Here is a 12,645-nt window from a genome sequence, read left to right on the forward strand (position 1 = left end):
TCTTGTCCATTAACGCCACCCCCCACCGCCTGGTTCAAGAAGGTCAATATAGATGTGCTGGCTTTAGGCCTGGGCCTTTTATCACCCCACAGCGTGGTCTCCACCTTTTTTTTCCCCATACTGAAAAATATCCGCCGCAGTTCAAGGTCAAGCTGACAAGATAACACAGCTGTATGGATGAGTTCCTTTATAAAGGGACCAACAAACCGGGAAACTACGAAGTCACAGACTACACCCGCAACGACGTGCTCACTCAAGGGCTCCCAAAGGCTCCTCAGTTCGGGCTCCAAAACATAAGGTGGGGTTTCCCAGCCCAGCCTCTTCCGGGCTAAAACGGGCCAGTCTTGGCCCAGTCTTTGCTCGGGCCGAGCCTCATGCACGTCCCCACGCTACAAGACAACCCTCTGTACTTTATGGCGCTCCTGCGCCTGGTATCCGGCATGGCCCCTCCTCTCAGGGCCAGGGATCAGGGTGAAAGTGCTCCGTGCAAGGTACTGCCGAGAATGAGGTTCCTGTAGTCCTTTCAAAGGTTTCCAAACATCACAAAGATATATAATCAGTTTATCTTCCAGCAACGGTACCATCAGCATATGGTTCTTCAATCTCAACAGTAGCTGCAAATTGGCATGTCTCTCCCACCTAATAATCCATGTCAAAGAGCCAAGATACTATTTGGAGTAAGGGTTTGGACCTTATCACTCAGAACAAGTAGCTAAGTCACCTCCAGGTGATATACAAGATGTCCATTTTTATGGAAGCAGCATTCCATGTTGAACATGGGCACAGACAAATGCTTTTGATACTATGGCTTCAGGTGTTACAGTGCTGCTAGAAAAATTGCTATTTTCAGGTTTATTACTTTGGCTCATAAGATAGACAAACTACATACTCTCTTGGGTGAGGAGCAATTTACTACTGTAATGCAGGGCACAGTAAATCTAGGGGCATACCTTTCCCTTTTCTCCCTCAAAAATGCCAAAGGACTAATCTCCCTACTTTGTTTTCTATTCCATCACATAAAGAAGAAAGAATTTATCATAACTAGAAAGATACAATTGTATCTGAACAGACCCTAAAACAATGTATCTAACTTTCATGCTTTTAGGAACTGGGGGGGGGGGGGGGGGGGGGGGGATAATATTTTTGGTGAACATTATGGGCTGGAGATTTGATCCAGAGCAGACCTTACATTTGATGAGACAATGATAACATTTTCAGTTCTCTCCCTCGATCAGGTAAAAGAAGTTTAACATATGGCACCATCACAATCAGCAAGATCAGAGGTAACAGTGAAGAGGTCTTTAGGACACACAGCATAACTGGAGTAGCTGATGTCAAGCCTCTGCGGTGTCAGTAAGACCAAAGTTGCAGACTTATTGCCTGGCAGTTAAAAACCTGTATTTTATGCCTCCCATGATAAGGCGGCAAAACGGTTAATAGTGAATGAATGTTTCCAAAAAGAGAAAATTAGTAATTTGAGTTATCTGTCCCAGTAATTAGCTGCTACTTAGGACTATTTGTTTTTTGTCGCAAGGATAAATGGCTAAAGGATACTTCTTGGATGGAATTTATTTGGAGTATGTCTGAACTACTGGTGAGAAAATGTATTTTGTATAAGATCTGCAGACTGTAAACCTCAATTGTTCTAAATCATTATTCAATCAAGAATGGTACAGGTCTATTATTGATGGAGGACCTGGGCTTGATATTTAGCTGAATGATTTGAGAGATAAAATTAATTAGGTGTAAACATTATTTATGTGTATATCCATTTATGTGGTAACCTGACCTAAATGAAATGATTTGGATGATACAAGAATATATTTAAAGAGTATCTGTATCAGTTACAAATATTGTTCTGTGAACAGCTAGGTATTTATACAGAGATTGTTACATAGAATAATTTGATGAAGAATAGTGCAGGGGAAAGTAACTGGGCTCTTATTGACTGAGAACGTGCGTTTGATTCTAAACTGAGCGATATTTGTGATAAAATTATGTCCGTCGTTATCCATGCCACAACCATGCCAAAATAATATTTATATGGATAGTAATATTTACTGTTCATACATTATTGATATATCATTTTAAATACTACAAATTAAAATCCTACTTAGGTATGATAATGGTGAGAGTGTGCACCAATATTGTTGACCTGTTCCATACTTTTGTTAAGCGATCCAAGCACGTTCAATTATGATAAATTTGGATGGAATACTAACACTTTCCTAGTGTGTCCTACTTAAGTTCATTAACATCTGTAGAAGTTAATGAAAGCATCGCTATGTAAAGAACTAAAGAATAGCAATTACTATTTCAGAGAGTTCCAATGGATTATGAGAAATAGCAAAATTGATTGAAGTCTGTATTTAGAAGATTAGGGTTAGAGTCCAGGCTGAAGAGTTTTAATGAGATTATAAAATATTTTCAGTTATGAATAATTATTTTGCAACAAATATTTGAGAGCAATCTTTCTTAGAGATTTTCTTTTTCAATAAGCCTCAGAATTAGTAAATTCATGTCAATGAGATTGATTGAATTTGTATTTTAATCTAGAAAGGTTTGAAAAAACAAACTTTCATGCTCATTAAAGTCATTTTAAATGTAGTTCTTTTTTAATAATAAAACAAAACATTTCGATTTAATCAGTTAGATCATCTGACGGTAACTTATTGCGTACCCGCTATTACAGAAGCTCCAACATTATGGTGCTAATCAATTGAAGGCCTTTCGAACATATGGAAGCCTATTATCTGTGTCCGTAAGTGTAGAAAATGGATAGTCAAATGATATAGGTTTTTTTTTCTCTACTGCTTTACTTTTTAGATAAGCCTGATGAGGGGTTAGATTTGGAGAGGAGTTTACATTTCATAAAAACTTCTATCCTTATTCTGGTCTAAAGAGATCGGGTATTCATTCATAAAAATAAATTGAGCAACAGTTTGATGACAAGTACTTTGGTACTTTCTGATAGTGTGGGGCATTTGGCAAGTTCATAACAGATTTTAAAAGATTTTTACACTATTTCTCTGTTATTTATCATGCTTTTTAGATGAAGCAATTAGCAATTTTTTAATAGATGTCCAAATTCCTGACACAATCACAGATAGCATGATATCATGATATGCTGAATTATATTAAATGTACTGGAGAGTGAATGTTTGCGATTCATATTTTATCTGTATATTGGGATGTTGCGATCTTATTGATACAAAGGGTTAAGAGTATTCTATACTGGAGATATTAATAAACTAATTTAGGAATATTCCGAAAAGTTTTATAATTATTAATAAACTAATTTAGGAATGTTCCGAAAAGTTTTATAATTAAACAGTAGTGTTGGGATTTAGGTACTATGAATACCAGCTGTTTTAGAATTAATTTTGAATAACGCAGACTCCCCGAGAGCTTTTTACATATATGGGAAGACAATAGTAAGCAATGTTATGCAGATTTGTTTACTTTGTAATAAGTAGACAAGACGTAGGGTAGTTCTTATTACTTATATATTGTTCTGTGTAGTATCTGTGTTATGCCCAAGAGCTAATAAATATAATTTTTATTTTTTAATGCAAGATTCTTTCATATGTACTCTAGATCTGTGATGGGTATATTTTAATATTGTTTCTACAGACCTGAAGAAGCTGCATTGTAATACTGTGAAATGTGTTAGTTGTTACATGTTGAACAATCCACAAAAAACTACTCTTACTGTTGGGTAAGGTAACAGTTTTTGGAGAACTTCTGTAAGCATTTTTATAGGACTGTTGAATCTGTTTAACATTTTTAATATCAAGAAATCTGCAATGATTGTTGGAATCTCATTAATATGAATAATGTAATTCATAGTTTTCTAAGAAGGGATTAGCCCTTCTCCACTACAACCCAGTACCTTAGGGTGCTATTTTCATTAAATTGATTTCTGGTAGGTAATGAAAGACTACTTTTTAACCCATTCATTTTGGTGGTACATGGGCTGAAGAGGAAACCTAGGTAGTTATTTCATACCAATATGTATTCATTTTATAATATAACCAGATGTAGTTATCGGGTCAAACTTTTATAGTTGTTCTACACTTATTCCTAAGCTGTATGTAGGTGCCAGTTAGATGATTTCACTGGGTATTTTCTAGATCAGTATTCCCAGATTTTTCCAGAATAAACTTCTTGTGGCATTTCAATTACTGATCACACTAGTGTTGCTTCTGGCAATCAGAGAGAGGTACATGATCATTTGCTGGTGAAGGAACTGCAGTTAACGAAGAGGTGGCGGTACAATAGGACTGGGTTGCATTACACATGTGGGTCCTCAGCTATATCCAGTAAAAGAAAAACTAAATCTCACCTTTCAGTGGGCCTCCTGAGTCCTCCAACTGAGGCAGCATCTCCTGTGTAAAGCAGAGATAAGCGAGTGAAGATTTTTAAAAAAAGACAATACTATCAGTATCATGAATAAAGTTCCTAAGCAGAAACAAGCACCCTGTCATTTGTATGACAGACATTGTGAGTGAGCTGGCACTTTCATTCCTGTGCTAAGAATGTATAAATATGAATGAAGCAAGAAAAGGCAGCCATTGCCAAGCATTAGGCATCTAGTGTATAAGGTCTAGCAGCCATGTGGAGATTCAAAAAGAAGGCAAATTCCATTAAAACCAAGTTGCTCAATTCAGCATGCCTACTTTCAAGGTGAGATACTGTGGCCTGTCTTAAAAATCTGTTGCAAAGAATGGGAGAGATTAGTGGGAACTACTTAGGCCCCTACAGATTATGGGTAGCAAAGGTTGTAGGTATATAAATAGTCATTGCTGGACTTCAGCTTGGTCTTCAAGGTTTCTATACGCCAAGAAAAATGAAGCAATATTCCTAGTTGAACCAAAACAATATTTGGCATACACCTTTGCATACAGATCCTTGATTGCACCCCAAATGTTGAATTCACTCACTTGGCCCAAATGTTTATTCTCATTGTGACATGGTTGTGGAGTCCAATTCAGGTTGTCCTGAATAGTGAGTGTTCCTAAACAGTAGGGCCAGTGACATCAATTTTATGACATTCTGGCTGAAGTATTTTATAGGAACTCTGGATGCTGGTTTTATTTTGCATCTCTTTCAGTGACACATGTTTCTCATTGTGTTTCAGCTCCAGCAGAAGAAGGCACCTATAAAAACACTTCAGGCTATGGCACTGAAGACTACTATTATAATAGAGTGGTGGGTGTATAATAGGTTTCCAAAATTATATAAGACTATCTGATGTTTCACAGAGTTTCCTAATATAATCACTAGAGTAAGTGTGCTTTTTTTACTAGGAGTATTGCATTTCTTACTGATGGGAGTAAATTAATTTCTATGGAATAAGATTATAGGGTTTTCTTTTTAGACAAATAACAGTGTATTTTAACAAGAGACGTTTTTTATATAATAACCGAGAGTTCACCTATTACTTTTTCAAAATAATGTTCAGTATTCAATTAATGAAAAAATGCATTCTTCCTTACAGACTACCTTAGCATATACCCATTCCTTTCAGTGAGTAAAAAACAACCAAAAAGGAAAGGTTGAAAATCAATATAAGTAAAGGTAAACAAAGATCCCTAGGACACTCACTGTGACCTGGTTGAAGCCAAATACCGAATGCTGAGAGCTGCACCTCACCGGAGGCGTGGAACTGACCTTCCGGAAAACTGTCATCTCTACACCCCCTCCAGGGTCCCTGCAGAGAAGTAGGAAAGTCAGATGTTTTCAAATACCTCTTCTCTTATTCCACAAGCCAGGTGCTATCCAGGATCAATGGAGGTTGAAAATACTTTTATTTATTTATTTAAATGTTCCAAATACAGGTACTGTCAGTATAGCATATACAATTTACAGACATAATCAGGAGAGGAGAAATGAAGGGGAAGATATTAAGGACAATTGAATAACAGATTTACAGAGCTGTATGTAAAATAATAGGCAATACAATGACTATTGTGATAAGGTCCACTCACTTGAGGTCTCTATTACCATGGATATACTGATGGACTGCAACCAGTTCTGAGAAAGGGCAATCAGTGAACAAGAATGGGCAAGTATAATTCAGGTGTTGACAGCATTGACAATCTGGGTATTATCAGCGTCATCAATTGGGTGAGAAAGTAGGTATGCCGTAAGGGGCCTCCAGTTGTCGCGGGGACGTGAAGTAGGGGTGGAAGTAGTTCAGCAAATGTATATGTCTGTTCCTGCCAAAATACCATATCCCCGAGCCATTCCTTCAATTTAGGTGCCCTGCTCCGCCCCCACCTGCACGCTATGCACCGTTTAGAAAAGAGGAGACTGAAGGAGATAAATTTCCAGTGTCGCCGCCAGCTTCTCAGTGTATCCCAGCAAGGAGAGTAAGGGAGAGAACGAGAGGTGTAATGATGTAATTTGTTCTAGGGTTGTAAGGACCTGGTGCCAGTACTCCCACACAATAACATCGTTCCAGGCTAGATGCAGAAAATCTGCCCCTGTGATACCACAACGATCACATTTGTCGCTGTCACGTACTTTATATCGGCAGGGTTTGGCTGGGGTATAATATGTGCAATGTAGGAACTTGTAATGAAGGATGCGCAGACAGCAACTGGACGAGCTCTGTTCCGTCTGCTTGCAGCAGTAGGTCCATTGCTCATCCGTGATGACTTGACATCTCGGCAGCCCATTTGTCTCGAGCAGTGCTTTGTACAGGCCCTGGTCAGTGTAGAGATTATGGTAAAGTGAGGAGACCAAATGTGACGCAGCATTGCTACGCAGTATCATGTTCAGTGGGGCGACCTCCAGAGGCTCTAGAGGGTACGTGAGCGTGTGCTCCTTGAAGCCCTGTCTCAAACGGACGTAAAGGAAGATGTCCATAGGGGAAGGCGGCTGCTTGGAAAAGAGTAGCTGTGATGTGCGAAATTTACTGTTAAAGTACAGATTTCCCCTCCCCGCCCCGCCCCCCAAGCTGTAATCCCATATTTATCTTGGGTTTTTCTGAAAACACCCTCCTGGAGAACCGGCATTTTCAGGTGATAGACTAGAGGAAGCAATGGCGAGTACAGCATGGGAGCCTGGGATCGCGTGACAATAGCTTGCCATGCCTTCACTGTGCTAATGATCGGTGAGGAGTCCGCCGTACGTGGTGCAGTGGCAGTCAGTTTGGCGCCCTTAGGTGGTATGGGATCAGATAACCAGTGTTCAGTAGCTACCTGCAGCATGTATTTGGGAGGGTGTAACCAGAAATGAGCATAGTGGGCCTGCGGGCAAGTATAATAGAGTTTGAAGTTAGGTACATCGAACCCGCTATGCGAGTATGGCTTAGTAATCCCATTGAATTCTAGGTTGTTTGCCACCCCAAGTGAGACATATCAGCTCCGAGCGGAGTGCAGTAAAGAAGTGTCTGCCTGGGTAGTAGGGGATGTTTAAGAATAAATAAAAGGAGTTTAGGAAGGATACCATTTTTATGAGGGAAGTGCGCCCTGCAAAGGAAAGTGGGAGGGTAATCCATCTTGTGACATTATCCCTGATCCCCCCCCAAGGTACGAGCGTAGTTGAATCGCATCAGCTCGTCCCGATCAGCGGTAACTTATATCCCCAGATACTTCACTTCATCAGTGCACCATTCAATGGGGAAAATCGGGCGTAAACAGTGGTGAGGGGGAAAATTTGGGACTTTTTCCAATTTATATGTATACCGGAGATCCCTCCAAAATGAACAAATTCACGGAGTAATGGATTAAGGTTCATGTGTGGCTCTCGAACACATATGGTGATGTAATCCGCGTATAGGGAAATCAGAATGGGCCGGAGTAGACAACGGAGTGCTTTGTCATGGCTGTTAGTGGTTCGACAGCCAGAGCGAAAAGAAGGGGAGCGAGCGGACAGCCTTGTCGAGTGCCCCGGGTGATGGGGAAGGAGGGAGAGGAGTGTACATTGATGAGAACCCTAGCTTCAAGATTGGTATACAACAGGCGAACCCATGAGAGGAACCGTTTAGACATGCCCATGTTGTGGAGGATTACGAAAAGGTAGTCCCACTCAACGGAGTCAAATGCCTTTGTGGCCTCAAGAAAGTCTTCAGCTAAAGGCAACGGAGGGTCAACTGACTGTAAAATGGAGAGGAGCGTGCAGAGGTTGTGTGATGTTGCCCGGCCAGGGATAAAACCAGCCTGGTCTGGGAGAACAAGCTTCTCCATGAGCAGGCTGAGACGATTGGCCAGGATTTTGGCAAGGATTTTTGCATCCGTATGGATTAAGGAGAGAGGGAGGTATGAATCGCTGCCGTCTGCGGCCTTACCAGGCTTTAGGAGTGAGGAGATCAGGGCAACCCTCAGGGACGGAGTTAGATATCCCAGCTTGTGCACTTCACTGAAGACTTGCTTGAGAATGGGGAGCAATTGATCGAGGTATGCTTGATAAAAGTCGATGGGGAGGCCATCCGAACCGGGGGTTTTCCCGGACTTCATTTGCAGAATTGCATCGCGTATTTCATCGTTTTTTTAAAGAGTGCATCAAGAAACTTTCTCTGCAAGTCTCCAAGCCAGCCAAGGGTTATATCTTGTAGGTATGTGGTAAAGTCTGGGGGATAGTCCTTACGAGTGCTATATAAATCAGTATAGAATTCAGTAAAGGTATGCAGAATATCCAGGCTGTCTCTGTGGCACACGCCGGCAAGGTCCCAAACTTCGAGGACATAATTGAAGAACCAGGGTAGCCGGATGTCTTGCGCTAATGCTCTGCCTGGGCGCTCACCCTCGCCATACCTGCGCACTGTGTAATACTTCCCCCTAAAGCATGCCATTTGTATGTAGTCGGAAAGCTTTTCCCTGAATGTGAATGTTACTAGGTGCTGCCCAGAGGCAGAGGCATCGCTCCAGAGGTCACTCTCCAGTGTCTTCAGTTGGCTTTCAAGTGTGTGTAGGGTGCGACGGAGGTCTCGTAGTACCCCAAAACATTTAGCCATGCAGTAACCCCAGATTGTAACCTTTAAGGCCTCCCAAACCGTACTCAACCGTGCGACAAGTCTATATTATTCTGGAAAAATTCAGTTATTTCTGTACCGAGCTCAGCCCGGTAAACAGTATCAAGTAAGGCTTCTGCCATCAGACTCCAGAATCTGGGGGAAGAGATTGAATGGGGGTGGGGGTTACCGTTGTGAGCACTGGGGAATGATCAGAGTAAGTCCTAGCGAGGTGGACTGCCTGAGTGACCTACGGGACCGCCCCTCGAGAAACCACCCAGTAGTCCAGGCAAGGCCAGGATTCATGCGCTGCAGTGTATCAGGTGCCTTCCCTACCATCTGGATGTATATGCCGCCATGTGTCTGTGAGCCCATGAGCTGAGAATATGCCCATCAAGGTTTCCTGTGTCTTAGTTTAGTGAGAGGGTAGGAGATTAGACCAGTACAAGGCGGCACGGAGTGCGGTATTAAGATCTCCCCCCCAGATAATATGAGTGGAGCCTATTTGAAGTATGTGTCCCCATAATGTTGTGTAGAATGCTGGATCATCAATGTTGGGCCCATAACAGCGCACCAATTTGACCCATTGGGTACCTAGTGTGCCCCACAATATACAGCTCCGCCCAAGAAAGTCTTGCTGTGTACCTCCCAATATCAAAGGTGTATTCTTTTTTACTAGTATCACGGTACATCTGGAGTAGGTAGAATACGAGGAGAATAAATCGCTCGGCGGCCCATTTGCTGGCAACTGTGAGAGTACGAGCTGGATCTAAGTGAGTCTCCTGTAACATTGCTATGTGAATATGGTGCCTATCCAGGTATGCAAGAACTAGTTTGCATTTCCGGGAATCTCACAGACCTCTGACATTCCAAGTGAGGAGATTTATTTGTAGTGCCTCAGTATGGGTAGATATGGCGAAGTAATATAGAATGTCGCAGTATGCGCTGTGAAAAAAGGGAGAAAAGTGTGCCTCTGAATATGAATCCTAAGTCTACCTGCTGGAAAAAGAATGCAGTGAAACATTGCGAATCAGTCCCAACCCACAACAGCACCCCAAATGTGCCGGTATCGCTATCCCTATCCGAACCCGAACAAAATTGTGACAATAAAAAATAAAAAAAAAGTCATACAATGAGTACTGAGGGAACTCCTGTGTGGGGAATGCTGGTGTGCAACGATAACCTCCCCTCTCCCATAAGTACAGAGCCAATTTTCCTATGACAGGGGGAGGTGGGATGAAGGTGAAGGTGAAGGTGAAGGTGAAGGATGAAGGCGCCAAAGGTGGTGTGCCAAAGGTGGTACGCATCAGGCGCCCGACAATGTCCTCCATGCGCCCGGTGTTGGCGCTCTCCGGGATCCCAGTGATGCGAATGTTATTGCGCCCTCTCCCATAAGTACAGAGCCAATTTTCCTATGACAGGGGGAGGTGGGATGAAGGGGGTGGGGAGGAGGTGCTTGGCATAGTTCAGTTTGTGAAACAAAAAGGAGTATCAAGAGAAAGTGCTCGCTACCAAAAACAGATGATGAGCATAAGTTCATGTCACTTAACTGTCGATATTTTGCAGTCCATAAAAAAAAACCTGACTCCTGTGATGAAGTAGGATGAGGTACCAAACGGGCATCGATGAGCGGAACTACCGCATTCCGTCAGCCGCCCGGGTCTCACCCAGACGCAAAACATCTGGACTGACAGGAAGACCGCAGGCGTCAGCAACATAGCAAGACAATTATGTAGAACTGGGAGAGATGCAATGCTGATTATCAATAAGAGCCTAGCGACGGGGATAGAGACAGACGGTTCTGAGATTCTCTGGATTTTGAGTTCTTTCTGACGGTACGAAGGAAATGGTCTGCTTGCTGCCCGTTGGTGAAGAAGTATTGCTTGCCGAGATATGTGACTCGCAGCCGGGCTGTATATAATATTATTCGATTTGCATCTTGCGAAGTTTCTGCTTAGCAGGTAGAAACTTGCGTCTCGCCTCCTGGACAGCAACTCTGAAATCTGGATACATGGAGAACGTGTTGCCTTCAAATTGAAGATTCTTGTGGTCTCTGGCCAATTTCAGAGCGGCGGCGCGATCCCTGTAGTTGAGGAGGCAAGCAACTATCGGGCATGGGTTTCCTCCCAGGGGAGGTCGAGGGCCAAGGGAGTGATGCGCACGATCCACAATCAGCTGAGTGGAGAATGCCTCTGCGCCAAAGGTAGTGTGCCAAAGGTGGTACGCATCAGGCGCCCGACAATGTCCTCCATGCGCCCGGTGTTGGCGCTCTCCGGGATCCCAGTGATGCGAATGTTATTGCGCCCACTGCACGCCTCCAAATCTTTTTTAGCCGCAATTATTTTCAGTAGTTTGTCCATTTGTGTCACCTATTGCGTCCCACGAGTTGTGGCATCTTCATGGTCAGAGATTAATTTCTCTGCTTCCTTGAGTTGTTCACCGTGTTTCTCCACCTTTAACACTATGTAGTCCATGCAATTGCTCGAGTCCATTTTACTTGAAAGATCCGTAAGGCTGTGCTGCATGGCCAAGAGGAGAGTTTTAACCTCATCAACTGGAGTTGGCGGAGGATGTGGTGTTTGTGCGTCCATGCACGTCTCTCGTTCCTCTGAACTGGATCGTGTGGCAACCTTTTTCATGTCGAATGGGAGCTTGGATTGGCGACCATCTGGCTTCCCCATGGCGACAGAAGTGCAAGATGACCGGGATAAGGGGTCAGTGAGGAGCAGAGAATGATGCCTGTGCAGAAGACGCCGGAGAGGTGAGATCACTGAGAGAGACCTCCGTGTGCAGTAATTGCGTGGGAGGCGAGCGCCCAGGATTATGCTCACGCTGTACTGGAAGTTGCGGAGCGCTCGTGACACCCGCGCGACAGAACTGTTCTCAGGCCCAAGAATACAGGAGTCGCCTCGCGAGGAGGTCGTGTATTCGCATTATCACCTAGAACATCAATAACCCGGAGGACGGGAGTCCCAAGAAGCAGGTTGGAGCACAGAGATTCTACAAAGGTGGCGCGACACAGATGAAGCGGCCTGTAGGGTGCCCAAGGCGTTTCGCCACTATGAATAGCGGTGTGTGCTCAGAGATCAAACTACAGGGCCACGCAAGCCTCCCGATCTGCACTGCAGGCCTGAAGCGGGGTAAGCCGCGTGATCTGGCGCTGACACAGCCTCTGATGAGAAAGAGGTGACTTACATGCCTACCCGCCGCAGTCTAGTGAGCGCTAACCAGGCGTAGTTTATTTATGGTTCCCAGCGCGACCAAGCAGGATTATAGGTCCTGTAGTGACACACTGAAGATCAGGTTTTGGAAGATCATGGGATCAGTGGATGGGGTGATGAATGGGCAGCCAAAGATGCGGAGCTTACATGTCGGAGGGTTCCACATGGATAATGAAGGAGGTAGGGCACTGGCAGGTGAGGGGGTCACGGCGGCAGATCTGTGATTGAGTGCTGTGTAATTCCGGACAGGCGCATCATCAGTTTATAAAGTGCCCCAGGCCGTGGGATCTTGCCGGCCCGTTTAGTTCTGAAGCACAATATCCTTGGTGCAACAACATTAAGCGTTGCATGACTAAACACTTATGAGGTCCCAAAGGCAACACCTATTAGCTATGCCAATGCTTGGTTTTAGGTCTCGCGACCTATCAATGCACGCAAGCGCATTGAGCGGAGTGAGAATTCATG

The 12,645-nt window shown here is 43.6% G+C and overlaps 1 protein-coding gene across 3 annotated transcripts in view; it reads right to left on the minus strand.

The window, feature by feature from the left end:
* PCNX3 (pecanex 3) overlaps positions 1-12,645 on the minus strand; it is an 873,417-nt gene that overhangs the window by 745,346 nt on the left and 115,426 nt on the right. For all 3 annotated transcript variants that reach the window (XM_086938333.1, XM_086938332.1, XM_086938334.1), the window contains exons 3-4: positions 5,608-5,713; positions 4,346-4,388 (exon numbers count right to left, since the gene is read on the minus strand). In XM_086938333.1, the coding sequence (XP_086794459.1) occupies positions 4,346-4,388; positions 5,608-5,713 (149 nt within the window). The remainder of the gene's footprint in view (positions 1-4,345; positions 4,389-5,607; positions 5,714-12,645) is intronic.

This window comes from Lissotriton vulgaris, chromosome 9 (genome assembly GCF_964263255.1).
Source record: "Lissotriton vulgaris chromosome 9, aLisVul1.2, whole genome shotgun sequence".
NCBI lineage: Eukaryota > Metazoa > Chordata > Amphibia > Caudata > Salamandridae > Lissotriton > Lissotriton vulgaris.